This window comes from Canis lupus, chromosome 30, assembly GCF_011100685.1.
Source record: "Canis lupus familiaris isolate Mischka breed German Shepherd chromosome 30, alternate assembly UU_Cfam_GSD_1.0, whole genome shotgun sequence".
NCBI lineage: Eukaryota > Metazoa > Chordata > Mammalia > Carnivora > Canidae > Canis > Canis lupus.
Genome location: NC_049251.1, coordinates 11,520,344 through 11,535,949, shown reverse-complemented (window position 1 = coordinate 11,535,949; position 15,606 = coordinate 11,520,344). Strand labels below are relative to the sequence as shown.

General features: G+C 43.1%; 1 protein-coding gene across 4 annotated transcripts in view; it reads left to right on the top strand.

The window, feature by feature from the left end:
- SPG11 (SPG11 vesicle trafficking associated, spatacsin) overlaps nucleotides 1–15,606 on the top strand; it is a 71,788-nt gene that overhangs the window by 55,108 nt on the left and 1,074 nt on the right. For 3 of the 4 annotated variants that reach the window (XM_038580278.1, XM_038580277.1, XM_038580279.1), the window contains 11 exons: nucleotides 105–319; nucleotides 762–1,503; nucleotides 8,408–8,547; nucleotides 9,423–9,621; nucleotides 10,031–10,168; nucleotides 11,273–11,406; nucleotides 12,116–12,223; nucleotides 13,677–13,845; nucleotides 14,292–14,380; nucleotides 14,580–14,735; nucleotides 15,451–15,602. In XM_038580278.1, coding sequence (XP_038436206.1) covers nucleotides 105–319; nucleotides 762–1,503; nucleotides 8,408–8,547; nucleotides 9,423–9,621; nucleotides 10,031–10,168; nucleotides 11,273–11,406; nucleotides 12,116–12,223; nucleotides 13,677–13,845; nucleotides 14,292–14,380; nucleotides 14,580–14,735; nucleotides 15,451–15,602 — 2,242 coding nt within the window. Of the gene's footprint in view, nucleotides 1–104; nucleotides 320–761; nucleotides 1,504–8,407; nucleotides 8,548–9,422; nucleotides 9,622–10,030; nucleotides 10,169–10,934; nucleotides 11,044–11,272; nucleotides 11,407–12,115; nucleotides 12,224–13,676; nucleotides 13,846–14,291; nucleotides 14,381–14,579; nucleotides 14,736–15,450; nucleotides 15,603–15,606 lie in introns of those variants that run through there. The other variant, XR_005381560.1, reaches the window with a different exon arrangement.

Here is a 15,606-nt window from a genome sequence, read left to right as displayed (position 1 = left end):
TTTATTTTTTTCCTTATTACATTACGGTGTTAAGCATATATATTCTCCCTCTGATGGTGGCATTTTACTGATTAAATGTTTATACCCTCTTCTCTTTGGCACAGGTCCAGATGTGAAGAAGCTCTGTGTCCTTAGTGAAATTTTGAAGGACACATCCATAGCCATTAATCATGTAATTATTAGCAGCCACAGCCTTGAGAATTTTCAGCATGAATGTACATCTATTTTGGAAAAACTGGCGATGGAGGGACAGTTTGCTTTGGCCAGGAGAGTAGCAGAATTAGCTGAATTACCTGTGGACAACTTGGTTATTGAAGAGGTACCATTAGTCTTTTAAGTTATTTGAAATCTTAGCTTTTTGAACCAGCATTAAACAGAATCAAATGAGATATGTGATTTCTAGGAGAAGAGGCTTTTTTACTTTTGACACACACATCACTTTCAGAAATGGATGAGCATCAGATCCCCGTTAGTGTAGAATGTGTGTTTTAAACTAAGGTTGGCTTACAGGATATGCTACAGCTGTTGTGCTTTGAACAGAATTAAACATAGGGTGGCTTCGTCTTGAACCCCCTTCCCTAAGATAAATTCAGAATTAGCTTTTATACTTTAACTTTCCAGATAAAATATCCCGGATCATCTATAGCCAAGTCTCCTGTTCCCTGGCTTGATTTGGCTTTAACAAGTACAGCATACTTCGGGAGCATTAGCACATACTTCTTTATCCCAAAAAGGCTAAAGTGTTTTGTTCAATTTCACAGATGACACAGGAAATGCAAACCTTAAAACACATTGACCAGTGGTCCCTGAAACAAGCAAGAATTGACTTCTGGAAAAAATGTCATGAGAATTTTAAGAAAAATTCCATTTCAAGCAAAGCAGCTTCTTCCTTTTTCTCAGCCCAGGCACCTGAGTGCCCAACTGAAGAGGGTCGGAGCAGCAGTGAGGAGCGCCATCTGCTGCTCACATTGGCAGCACACTGGCTTGCTCAGGAGGATCTGGTGCCGGTGGCCGAACTGGAGGAGCTAGAGAAGCAGATCTGGCTCTGCCGCATTACCCAACACACCCTCAGAGAAAAACAGGAGCAAGTAGAGCTCGGGTTTTCTCAACAGATTTCAACTAGTGGGGAACTTTCCTTTGATGGCATAGCCAGTAAGTTTTCACTCTCCATGTTGGCTGTTCTGAACACATCAAAGTACTTAGAACTCAGTGGCTTTCCATCCAAAGAGACATGTGATAGCGGACTGGATTGGAAGGAGCAGGAGTCACTGAACTTTCTGATTGGGCACCTATTGGATGATGGCTTTGTGCATGAAGCAAGTAGAGTGTGTCGGTATTTTCATTTCTATAACCAAGATGTTGCCTTGGTGTTGCACTGCAGAGCACTGGCCTCAGGGGAAGCTAGTGTGGATGACCTGCACCCAGAGATCCATGCTCTCCTACAAAGTGCTGAGCCGCTTGAGGAGGAAGAAGCTGGCATTCCACTAAGAAAAGTCCAGAGCAGTAAGTAAAGGAGATCAAACTGCCCTGAGTCCTGAGCAGAGCTGTTGGCACTCTTTCCCAGAAGGAAAGGGTCCCTTTTGGCATACTAATTATACAAGTTAAGGGTAGTCCATTAAACTAGGTAGTTAACTGGTCAATGACAGAAACGTGTCTTTTAACTAGCTGTATATCAAAGTTAGAGGGAATCTATTTGACTTGTAGGTAGTTCACTGAAATTGATTCTATAACTGGTTATCATGTTTCCAATTGTATATTGATGGTATATAGAAATATGCTGATTTTTGTGTTAATCTTATATCCTGTGACCTTGCTAAATTTGCTTATCCTAAGGGTTTTCTTATAGATTCCTTGGGATTTTCTACAGATGATACTATCTGTGAATGGAGATGGTTTTATATCTTCCTTTGCAATCTGAATTGCCAATGATTTCTTTGTCTTGCTTTATTTACTGGCTGGGACTTTCAGTATGACATTGGATAGGAGTAGTAAAAGTGGAAATACTTGCCTTGTTGCTGATTTTAGAGAGAAAGCATTAACCTTTTTTTTTTTTTTTAAATTCAAGTATAATTAATATACAATGTTAGATTAGTTTCAGGTGTACAGTGTGATTCAACAATTCTATACATAGGGGCCCCTGAGTGGTTCAGTCAGTTAAGCACCTGCCTTTGGCTCAGGTCATGATCTCAGGGTCCTGGAATTGAGCCCCGCATCAGGCTCCCTGTTCAGCAGGGGAGCCTGCTTCTCTCTCTCTCTCTCTCTCTCTCTCTTTGCCTTTCCCCTTCTCTCCTCTGCTCATGCACTCTCTCTCTCTTAAATAAATTTAAAAACAAATACTATACATTACTCAGTGCTCATCAGGATAAGTGTACTCTTACTTCCCTTCACCAATTTCACCCATCCCCCCACCAACCTCCCCTCTGATAACCACCAGTTTGTTCTCTGTAGTTAGGATACTTTATTTTTTTCTCTTTTTTTTTCTTTGTTCATTTGTTTCTTAAATTCCATATATGAGTGAAATTATATAGTATTTCTTTCTCTTCTTAGCATTATACCCTCTAAATCCATCCACATTTTTTTCTTTCTTTCTTTTTTTTTTTTTTTTTTTTAGTTTTTATTTATTTATTCATGAGAGAGAGGGAGAGAGGCCGAGACACAGGCAGGGGGAGAAGCTGGCTTCATGCAGGGAGCCCATGCTGGACTCCATCCCGGGTCTCCAGATCACACCCCGGGCTGAAGGCGGCGCTAAACCGCTGAACCACCCGGGCTGCCCTCCATCCACATTTTTGCAAACGGCAAGATTTCATCACTTTTTGGCTCAGTAATATTCCATTTTATATACATATATATATACACACACACACACACACACACACCACATCTTTATCTACAAATGGACACTTGGGTTGGTTCCATATCCCGATTATTGTAAATAATGCTGCAGTAAACATAAGGGTGCATATATCTTTTCTAATTAATGTTTTTGTATTCTTTGGGTAAGTATGTAGTAGTGGAATTACTGGATCAAGTGGTACTTCTATTTTTAATTTTTTGAGGAACTTCCATACTGCCTTCCACAGTGGCAGCACCAGCTTGCACTCCCACAAGGAGTGCACAGGGGTTCCTTTTCCTCACCAATACTTGTAATTTCTTGTGCTTTTTTATTTTAGCCATTCTGACGGGTGTAAAGTGATAACCAATTGTGGTTTTGACTTGCATTTCCCTGATGATGAATGATGCCGAGCATCTTTTCATGTGTCTGTTGGCCATCTTTATTTCTTTGGAAAAATGTTTATTCATGTCTTACTTTTTTTTTAGTTGGATTATTTGTGGGGTTTTTTGGTGCTGAGTTATAGAACTTCTTTATATACTTTGGATTAACCCCTTATCAGATATGTCATTTGCAAATATCTTCTCCCATTTAGTAGACTGTCTTTTGTTGATAGTTTCATTTGCTGCATAAAAGCTTTTTGTTTTGGTGTAATCTGAATAGTTAAATTTTGTTTTTTTCCCCTTGCTGGAGGAGATATGTGTAGAAAAATGTTTCTATGGCTGATGTCAGGGAAATTACTGCCTATGTTTTCTTCTAGGCTTTTTATGGTTTCAGGTCTCACATTTAGATCTTTAATCCATTTTGAATTTATTTTTGTGTGTAAGAAAGGGTCTAGTTTTATTCTTATGCGTGTAGCTGTCCAGTTTTCCCAGCGTCATTTGTTGAAGAGCCTGTCTTATAAATCATTCAGTCTTCATAGTTAAGTATACTAGCTGTAGGTTTTTTTGAAGAAAGGCTCTGTCATGTTTGAGAAAGTTCCCTTCTATTCCTAGTTTGCAAGTTTTTATCATGAATCAGTGTTGAATTTTGTCATTTTTTTCCTACATCCATGATATGATCATGTGGGGGTTTTTTTCTTTAGACTATTAACTGATTATATTTGGTAGATTACATTGTTTTTAAAATATTAAACCAGCTTTGCCTTCCCAAGATTAATCCCACTTGGTCATAGTGCATTATTCTTTTAGATACATTACTATAATCAGTTTTCTACTTTGAAAATTTTTACATTTCACTTTTTTTTTTAATACTTTGTCTAGTTTATGTATCCAGGTAATGTCATTTTCATGAATTGGAAAGCACTCCTACCTCTTTTTTGTGTTTGTGTGTGTTTTAAGACATTGTTATGGAATTGGTGTCATTTTCTCTTTAGATGTTCAGTAGAATCTACAAGTAAAAACCATGCACCTGGAGATTTATGTTTTGGAAGACTTTAAAATATAAACTTCTTTCTTAGTTATACAACTAATCAGGTTATCTTTTTCATCTTTGAAGAGTTTTTGGTAGTTTTTAGATTTTGAGGAAACAATTTTTCCTGCTTTGAGTTATTTGAACATTTTTTTAGTGTTCCATTTTAATTTTCCTAATTTTGACTATATATCTCTGCATATTTTTTTAAATTGGTTGTTTTGGGACACCTGGGTGGCTCAGTGGTTAAGTGTTTGCCTTTGGCTCAGGGCATGATCCTGGAGCCCCGAGTCCCACATTGGGCTCCCTGCATGGAGCCTGCTTCTCCTTCTGCCCATGTCTCTGCCTCTCTTTCTGTGTCTCTCATGAATAAATAAATAAAATATTTAAAAATAAATAATAAATTGGTTGTTTTATGGATTACATTATATATTCATAACTTTTTATAGCCTACTTAAAAATTAATTTTTTACTACTTCAGCTAGAGTGTAGAAACCTTACCACCATATAGGTCACTTCTCTTCTGTTATGACCTACTTTTTTTTCTTTTTTAAGAGAGAGAGAGTGCTCGCATGTGCACAAGCTGTGGGAAGTGGGGGCAGAGAGAGAGGCAGAGAATTTCAAGGATACTGCAAATCAAGTGTGGAGCCCAACATGGAGCTTGATTTCACAACCCTGAGATGGTGACTTGAGCTGAAACCAAGAGTAAGATGCTGAGCTGACTGAGATATCTAAGCGCCCTTACTTGTCTTATTATATTTACATCTATATAATGTTGAAATCCCTATCAAACAATGCTAGAATTTTTACTTTCAACCAGAAATCATATTTTTAAAAACTCAAGAGGAGGAAATTTTATTTACTCGTATATTTACAGTTTTTTTGCTCTCCTTTCATTCCTCATATTTCAAGTTTCCTTCTATCCCTGTCTGAACAACTTCCATTAGTGACTCTGTTAAGAGTTGTCTACTAGCAACACATTCTCTTAGTTTTTCTTCATTACTTTTATTCATCTGAGAATATCTATTTCACCTTTATTCCTGAAGGATGACTTTTACTGGAAGGAGAAAATTCATTATTTTCTTTCAGTGCTTAAAATGTTGCACAATATTTTTTAAAGCATTCCTTTTAATCTTTGTGGTATCTGGTGAATAATCTGCAGTCATTTGAATCATCATTACCCTATTGATAATGCATTTTTCTCTAGTTGCTTTCAAGATTTTTTTTTTTTCTATCTTTAGTCTTCAGCAGTTTGATTATACATGACTGGGCTTGTATTTCTTTGGGTTTATCAAGTTTGGGGTTCACTGAACAGTCTTGAATGTTTAGGTTTATGTGTTTCACCAAATTTAATTACTTTTCAGACATTATGCTTTCAGATATTTTTTCAGCACCACACCCATAGTCTTCTCCTTCTGGGACTCCAGTGATACAAATGATAGAACTTTTGTTACTGTTTCATAAGTCCTTTAGACTTTATTCTATTTTTTTTGTCATTGTTGTTCAGATTGGATAATTTCTGTTTATCTATCTTCAGTTTCACTGACTCTTTCCTGTGGTATCTGCACACTATTGAGTTTATTTCTATGATTTTAAAATTTCATTTTTCACCCCCAAAATTTCCGTTTTATTCTTCTTTATACCCTCGGTTTTTTTTTTTTAGGCTGTTTTTCAGTTTGCTTCAAGAACATTTATAATTGCTTGTCGGAACAATGTATATAATAGCTACTTTATCAGGTGATTTCAACCTTTATGTCATTTTTAAATTATTTTTTATTTTTTAAAGATTTTATTTATTCATGAGAGACACAGAGAAAGAGAGGCAGAGACATGGGCAGAGAGAGAAACAGGCTCCATGCAGGGAGCCCGATGTGGGACTCGATCCTGGGACTCCAAGATCACACGCTGAGCCACCCAGGTGTCCCCCTTCATGTCATTTTAGTACTAGGTGTCATCTGTTGTATTTTCTCCTATGAATTGAGATTTTCTTGCATTTTTGTATGCTGAGTAATTTTGGGTTGGATCCTGGACATTTTGAATCATATATTATGAGACTCTGAGTCATGTTTAAATCTCTTAAGGAAAATGTTGTGTTTTTTTTTTGTTTTTTGTTTTTTTTGTGTTTTTTTTTTTTGGATAGCAGGCAGTTGACCTGGTTAGGTTTGGGCTACAAGTTCTTGTTTGTTTTTTTGGGTTTTTTTTGGGTGGGGAGGGGCTACAAGTTCTAACCCACTTTCTATAGGCTGTGGTTCTAATATCAGTTCGTTTTTCAAATCCTTTGTGATGCTGTTCAGATCCGTCCTGTGTATATGCAACATCCTGTGGTCAGTCTGCAGCCTAGATAGTCCTCTGTTAATTCATTGCTCAGGGTCTTGATATGCCGACTAGAAGCAGATCTATATATGCGAAGCCTGGGAGTGAGCCCTAGAGTTTATAAACAACTTTATTGTGTGGCTTTCTGAATCTCTCTCCCAAGGATTTTCTGGTTCCCTGAGGCTTCCCTTTTTTGATCTCCTGGCTAAAAGATGGACTTGTAGTTAGTTACCCCACTCTGGCATGCACTTCCCTGACCATGCCTGCATCCTGGGCCAGCAGACAGGAGGGTAATGCAAAAGGAAACAAAGGTTCACTGCATTGTCTTGAGACCAGAACACCTCGAGTCTAAAAATAAAGTTCTTGAGATGGGGGCTCTTACCAGCTGCTGCCATGGCCCCTGCTACCACAGCCTCAGGGCTGCTGGGAGCTGAGAGGAGAGAGAAGGGGCATCAGGAGTCCCCCTTCCTGCTCCTTGAGCCCGTACAAAAGGGCTTCTCCTGGAGTGCGTGCTCACTCTCTGTCTTTGTGCTGAGTTACGGGTTTCAGGCAGCATTACATTCAGGCTAGAGGTTACTAGAGGGGAAGAGGCGGTGTCATTTAGTGCTGTGTGCTGTGTGCCAGCTTTTATATTGAGTTCAGTGGGGGAGACAGGGTAGGATGAGCTGCTTCCCTAGAACCGGCATCCCAACAAGGGATTTTAGGCAGGGAATAACACAGTCTAAGTTGCTATTTACTTTTTTGTCCTTAAAGCATATTTTTTCATGTATAATAACTTAAATGCAAAAGTATTACATGCTTAGTGTAAAATCACAGCACGGAAGTGCATCAAGTACAAAGTGAAAGTCCGTTGCCCAGTCAGCACCACCCCTACCACGTTCCCTGGAGTAACATCTTCTGCTTGCTTGGTATGCATTATTTTCTCTCTGTGGCCTTACATATGTACATGCGCACATACACACCATTTATTTTTTTTACAAAGGTAAAGTTATATCATTGTACGTTTTTTCCTGTCAGTACATGTATATTGAATTCCTTCTTTTTAAGGGCTGCAGAGTATTCTGTATGGATGTACTATTAAACAATGCTGTATTAATAAACTCTTAAAGTATAATTTTACTTAAAATTTTTTAACAGTACTTTATTAATATGTAAATTCTTCAGCTTTGTTTTTGTTATTAGGAACAGTGTGATCTGAATAGTTTTTTTTCCCCAATAGAAACCCTTTCTCAAATTAAGACCATTTTCTTCTGTTTCTGGCTAAGAGCTTTTTTTTGTTTTTTTCTTTTATAAATTCAGGAATGGATTCTAATTTTTATCATGCCTTTCAGGCCTTGGTTCTTGTGATTGGCGTTTTGGACAGATTCTCCTGAGTCTGTGGAGGATTGACTGGTGGGGGGGGGCGGGGGCTGGCAGCAGGAGCCAGTGGCAGCCTCTTAAGATGCAAAGTTATGAACACTGTAATGAAGGCAATGACCAGGGAGATGTTTTGGAGACACAGTCCGCTAGACCTGGTGACTTATGTAATATGAAAGGAAAAGGGGGAGGGTGCATGGAAGAGAGTTTAGCAGACATTTTTGGTGATGATCTAGAGTGTTCATTAGGTGGCTTGAAGTCTTCTGTAGCCTATGAAGCCTTTGAGGCATCCTGGGCTGAGATTTCCTGGAAGAGGGCAATGAAATAAGTTTGAGTGGGATGTGGGTCCAGTCAAAAGTGGTCCCAGACCCAGAGGGAGTCATGGGGGTGCAATGGAGGAAGCTGTGGGAAGAGGGGTAGTATCATAAGGGACTGGGAAGAGGCCTTCACTTGACAGCTTAAAGCTCCCCTCCTCCTCAGACCTGTGTCTGCTTCCAGGTTCAAGTTTGGATAGTCAGTCATTTGTGATGCTGCCCCCCAGTGATGAAGTGGTGACTAATCTGGAAACTCTGACAAGTAAATGCCTCCATGGGAAGAACTACTGTCGGCAGGTCCTGTGTCTGTATGAACTTGCCAAGGTATGTGCCCAAGGGTAGGGCCTCCAGGGGAAGCTGAAGTGGGGGAAGCAGGAAGTTGGAGGTAGATTTTGGATACTGCCAAGTCAGCCGTTCATGTGATAATCATGATGAGGGAGCAGATCACTCAACAGGATGTTGGCCCCTGTAAATCCACCCCTGGGAATATTGGGGAGGATGCCAGGCCAAGTGTCGGGCCTTTTGAGTCCTGGCTTTGGCCCAGCCAACCAGAAGTGAGGGCATGACATTTCACACCTCTAGGCTCCTGGTTCTCCATCTATAAATGACTTAACCATGAAGGTTCCTTCTAGCCCTCTGTTTTTGTCAGCTTCAGGATTGCTGGGGGATTTCCATAGGAGAAAAGCCCAAAATAAGTTGTAAAATAAAATAAAATGGAATGTGATGACTATAAAGACAGGAACCAGGGCAGCCAAGAATCATTTGTGACTTTGTGCTGATTGAGGGCAAAAATAATAGACTCTAAGAAGCAGAGGAGCACAAGAGAAATAATGCCAAGCACTAAAGCCCTCTGGAGATTGAGGGCTTTACTGCTGTTGTGGGAACAGTAGAGGAAGGGCTCTTGCTTTTATTCAACTTTCTTCCATTTCGTAACATTTAAAAAGCTCAGTGTTCAACCAGAGATGTCACCTGATGGCTTCTGAAGACAAGCCTTTTTCTTGCTTGGATTCAGCTCATTGAAGTGAAAGAAAGGACTAGAAGACAGTGCTTGCTGTTTCTAAGGTTCCTGCTCAGGGTGAGGGATCTTTAAGCTTAGCCAATAGTGGAGTCTGTCCACATGGGATTTCAGAAAGGCTACATTTTGCGAGCTTTTTCCTGGCTCCTAATGGGAACTTTGACTGTCTTTGCCTTCCTCTCAGGAGTTGGGCTGTTCCTACACAGACGTGGCCTCTCAGGACGGGGAGGCCATGCTCCGGGCAATCTTGGCTTCCCAGCAGCCCGACCGATGCAAGCGAGCCCAGGCTTTCATTAGCACCCAGGGCCTCGAGGCAGACACGGTGGCTGAACTTGTGGCTGAAGAGGTGACCCGGGAGCTGCTGACCCCACCGGAGGGAACAGGTGCCCCACCCTGCAGGCCTCTCATACCCCATTCTCAAGTTCCCAGCAGTAAGGACTTGGATGTTATGCGCCTGTGCTCCTGCACACTGCCCTCTGCCCTCACCAGCTTGCACCTATCAGGGGAGAACATGTGGCATCTATGTTGTGGTTGCTTTTTGTTTATTGTTTTATGATTACACTTAGAGTAGCTGTGCCTTTCTCTGAGCTGATGAACTCCTGCTGACCTAGAAGATGACCACTAGGCCAAGGAACGTGAGCTCAGCAGAGTAGAGAGCAGCACAGGGAGCCCCTTCAGCACCCGCTCCAGGTGCCCGAGCCCGGGCAGAGTGGGCCTCCTAGCCAGGGACTCTGGCCTCGCACCCAGCTCCCAAGGTTAAAGCAGCACCTTCCTCCCCATCTTTCTCTATAGGACATCAGCAGATGTTTGCCCCAGCAGAGGAAAGCCGGACATTTCTTCAGCTGACCACTCTGTGTCAAGACCGCACACTGGTAGGCATGAAGTTGTTGGACAAGATTTCGTCCGTTCCCCATGGAGAATTATCTTGCAGTAAGTTCATTGGCCATTTTCTTACATGTTTGGGGCCCAAGGAAGTCTCCAAGAAGTCTCTCGGGGTTAGTCTTTCCAAAACTCAGTTTGGATCCTTGTTCCTGCTCTGTATCCCTACCCCTCCAGCATGGTTTATAAGTTCTTGGTAGAAAGCCATCCGTTCGTTGAAGAAAATTTAGAAAATATAGATGGAAAAGCATCCCAAAATATAAAATCACACAAGCAGGTGACCTTCTAACATTTGGCAGTTAACTTACTCTTCCTTTTACATTACACTGCAAAGTGGCTACTTCAGTCCCCATTTTAGAAGCAGAGGAAGGAAACTGAAGCTCAGAGAAGTTGGATTAATTTGTAGCTGTTGGGCAGCCTGGGTGGCTCAGCGGTTTAGCGCCGCCTTCAGCTCAGGGCGTGATCCTGGAGACCCGGGTCCCACATCGGGCTCCCTGCATGGAGCCTGCTTCTCCCTCTGCCTGTGTCTCTGCCTCTCTCTCGCTCTGTGTCTCTCATGAATAAATAAAAAATAAAATAAAATCTTAAAAAAAATAATTTGTAGCTGTTAAGTGGCAGAGGTGTCACTGGAACTCAGATGATATAACTCCAAAATCTCGCTTTCCACAATGTGCAGGCATTCAGTAGTCGTATGTGTCCCTCTGACCTTCTATAGAAGTCTACAGGCTTTTATTTTTCAAAAATGGCATTATCCTGTATATATGGTTTATAATTTGTGAACATCATTCCATGACAATATTCTATATAATTTTTACAGGTTACAACAGTATTTCTCATAGAATGAAAAATTTTATACCCTAATTTGGGACCTTTACATGGCTTCCAGTTTTCTGCAGTTGCAAACACTGTGACAGACATCCTTATAGGCAAGTTTATATGCCTATGTGTGATTATTTCCCTAAGATAAATAACTGATTCAAGAGTATACCCATTTTTAAAGCTTTATATATATTGCCACATTTTACTCCAAAGCTGGTAAGGTCAAGGATCTCAGATGACTAATGGGGAGCCCTCCCAGACAGGCTGTCTGTATTGGCCCCTTCACCTTCCTGCCAGGATTCACAATCCTGTCTTACCACTGCCTCACCTCCCCAGCCACAGAGCTGCTGATCCTGGCCCATCACTGCTTCACACTGACATGCCACATGGAGGGCATCATCCGAGTCCTGCAAGCTGCCCGGCTGCTCACGGACAAACACTTGGCCCCCAATGAAGAGTACGGGCTGATGGTATGTAACCCCCTGATCCCCTACCATCCTTTCTGAGGAAAGTTTTGAACAGATAGGCTGGCAACCAGTTCAAAGCTGACAAGGTCTTAGGGAATTTGCCCACCTGGATACCACTACCTACTTGGGAGCTGGCTGAGCCACTCAATGCTCTGCTCCAGGTTATGAATTGCTGTCAAAATCAGAGATTGCTCTAAAGGAACAGATGTCAGGAGGATCCCTGCCATGTTCCAGGGCCAGCCTACTCCCTTGCCAGGGCAGATCGTTTTTCTAGAGGGCTAAGGCAGCTGTTTCCCCCCAAAACAAGGCTCAGTGTTATCTCTGAATTGAAATGAGCGGACAGCTCATGCCCCCGGTGCCTCCCCAAATTCTCTAGGCTTGAAATAAACCCAAGTGACTGAGCAAGCCACTGGGCAGTAAAAGGAATGGTGGGGAGAGAAAGAGTGCCTGCCCACAATGTCACGTTGGCACTTAAGAGTCACGTTTACAAACACAGGAGGCAACAGCCAGTGGTGTCTGTGTGACAAGCCTTTCTGAACCTTCCAGGGGTGATGCCTGCTAGGTACACGGGAAGGGAGAGGGGGAGCCTGGCATTAGCCCTTCTGCCTCTTGGAGCTTGGCATCTGGAAGCAACCAGACTGGTGAGGGTAGTGGTGTTCTGGCTCAGAGAACTCCGGCTGATGCTGATGCAAGTGGCCCTTGCCCTTTTCAGGTACGCCTCCTCACCGGCATCGGAAGGTACAACGAGATGACGTACATATTTGACTTGCTGCATAAAAAGCACTATTTTGAAGTGCTGATGAGGAAGAAGTTGGATCCGGTAGGTGTACGGTATTTTGAGCTCCAGGATGGCATAGACGGTTGACATTCAGGAGTCTTAGGCTTCGTAGGAATAATCCTAATCAGGGTGGACCCCCTGGGATATGGAGGGAGGGAATTAAAGGAGTCCCCTGGACACAGTAGCTTAAGATTAGTTTCAGACAAGGCAGCAGTTATGCTGACACATTCAATAGTGAAGAAAACGAGTTTGTGCATTTGCACCTAAGCCTCTGTCCCATGTGTGAATGCTGGCTCTGGCAGGGGCAAAATCTTTCCTGTGAACTATGTGGAAGTGGATTAACCAGGTCAGAAGTGGAGAGTTTTCAGGGGACCATGAGAAAGGGTTAGGATAGTGGATGCCGAAGCCTGGGCCTGGAAGGCTGTGGAGGGCGATTTATGATGCCGACCAGGAAGGAGGCTTGGAAGCAGAGGCCTGACTTGGCAGGCCTTTAGGCTCTGGGCACTTGTCTGTCTTCAGCGTGGTGATAGCAGGTATGTCACTTACAGAGCTTCTGCTTCCAAGTCATTCATTTGGCGGATTCATTGCGTCAGCCTTTGTTTCCTCTGAAGATTTGAAAACCAATTTTTGTCTTCTGGGAACTTGGGCTTGGCCCAGCAGGACTGAGTCAAAAGCACAAAAACCCTGCCCAGTGCTGGGCTAGTTTCAGGACAACCCAGTGCCACAGTCAGGAGGAAGAGTCCTGGACCTAGGTACACCCTCAGGATACCCTAGCGGGTTTTTAAGATTGCTTTTGAGGCATTTTTGTTTCTGCGTGTAAACATTCTTTTAATAACTTTTTTTCTGATTACAAAAGTAATGCATATTCAATGTAAAGACACTTGGAAAACAGTCCACCGAAGAAAAAAGCCCTGTGTGTCTATCGACCATCTAGAGACCGCCACTGCTAACAATTTGGTATAGGCCCTTTCTCTGTACATGTACCCACAGAGATACATACATATATACATATTTTTAGCGAAACTTTTAACATGCTGTGTAGATATGAAATAGCCTGCTTTTCTCACTTAATAGGCAGGTCACAAATATCTTCCAAACCAACATTGCTTTTAATGGCTACATGGTATTCTCTTAGTCCAGATGTCTAAAACAAGGGCATTTCTAATTTTTTGCTATTAAATACCTTTGTTACATCCATCTAAGCACTTCTCTCTTATTTTGTAAGGGACAAATTCCTAGAAATAACATTGCTGGAGTAATGCATATGTGCACATATTTTAGGGTTCTCCCTTCTGACCGGTTATGACACACATTCCCACCAGCACAGAGGATGTGCCTGTTTTCTTACAGGGTAGCATAACCTTTCGTACTCATTTTTGGTTCTTTTCCCGTTTTCTTGAGAGTTTTTAAGGAACTCTCAGAACCAAGGGACTCAGGCATTCACGCCTGCCTCGCAGTCACTGGTTGACCTCAGTACTCCTTTTTTCCTGGGCAGAGTGGCTCCCTGAAGACCGCCCTACTGGACTACATCAAACGCTGCCGCCCTGGGGACAGTGAGAAGCACAACATGATCGCTCTGTGCTTCAGCATGTGTCGGGAGATTGGGGAGAACCATGAGGCAGCTGCCCGCATCCAGCTGAAACTGATCGAGTCTCAGCCCTGGGGTGAGCAGAAGTCATGGCGGCACCCCCAGGCCAGTGCGGCCAGCCATCGAGGGTCCTTAGGGCTCAGAAGGGCAAGAACCCTTGAGACTGACTAATATCCACTTCGGCTGCTAACACCCACTCGGTTGGGGCCCCATCTGAGCAGACGAGATGGAAGGGGATTTGGAAGGCACCTGCCCAGCTTGTCCCGTGTGCACCTAGGGTGTCATCCATCAGGAAGTGGTGTGTGTGCTGAGGCCTTGCAAGCCTGCCTTGATGTCTGAGAACTAGAGGCCTCCTCCAGAGCATGTGCACTTCTGGCCCAGTAGCTTTTACCCAAGTGACATACCTGCCTCCCTGTGAGCATGAGCTGGAATGTTTTAGTCCAACCCACCATCACTGAGCAGGATGGGAGCAGCCAGCCTTGGGAGTCACACATCCACCAGGTTTCCTTCTCTCTCCTACAGAGGACAGCCTCAAGGACGGGCACCACCTGAAGCAGCTGCTGCTGAAAGCCCTGACTCTGATGCTGGATGCAGCCGAGAGCTATGCCAAGGTAACCGTAGAGTCATTTCAGCCCGGCCTTAGGGCTTGGGGTCTGCAGGATGATTTGATTTTGTCCCTGGGCTCTTCCAAGTGAAGGGAGACACAGCCTTGGGCCAACTGAGGGCAGAAGGGGTGAGTTCAGTTGCTGGCAGGTTCATAGCAGGGATGACGACAGTCTATCTGTGCCTCCCTCTACCCCCGTCCCTCAGGACTCCTGTGTGCGACAGGCCCAGCACTGTCACCGGCTCACCAAGTTGATAACACTGCAGATTCATTTTCTGAACACTGGCCAGAACACAATGCTCATCAACCTGGGCCGCCACCGGCTGATGGACTGTATCCTCGCTCTACCTCGGTTCTACCAGGTAAGCAAGGAAGGAAAATCCAGCCAGCACTGGTGCCAGCATCCTCTCCTGCCGTCCCTCTCAGCGAACCCATAGGTTGAGTGACTTGCTAGGTGTCAAGGCTAGTGACAGAACCAGTACATTTCTAAACTTTTAACTTTAGCTGTCTGATAAACCAAACAGCCTTTCCATGGCAGTATTTATTAGCATATTGTTTGGACAGAGGTTGGAGAATGATGAGGTGATCTGGTCTCCCTTCCTCGTGATGCCAGGCCAGCAGGAAGGGAGACCACCTTGCCCCTTAGCTGAGGTCTGGAAGAGCAGACCTGCTGGTGAGCCAAGCATCACTTAGCCCCAGTGTTTCTAGGATGGTGCATCTAGCTTAGCAGACGGAGTCAGGGCTTCTGGCCTTGAATGAGAAATAGTTACCAGGGAATCAGCCCTTCCCTGTTCCTTACAGTTGAGTTAGTGGGGGAAAATATTGTTTCTCAGCAGTTTTTATTAATGCGTTGATGCATTGTGAAGACTGAAAACACTCAAGATGTTTGTGATTTAAGGGCAGAGAAATGCCAAACATCAAACTTTTCCCCAACCCTAATACATAAAGCCTTTCAACATACTTGGTGATTCTCACATTCACTGTGAATGTGCAGTATTAAGTTACTTTCTAGAACAGCATGCCTTCAGTTTTACATCCAATAGGGCCTAATGGTATCTTCTTCTCTATCCTTTTAAGGCTTCTATTGTGGCCGAAGCCTATGACTTTGTTCCTGATTGGGCAGAAATCCTCTACCAACAAGTGATTCTTAAAGGAGACTTTAATTACCTGGAAGAATTTAAGCAGCAAAGGTTATTAAGATCCAGTATATTTGAAGAGATTTCAAAAAAGTAA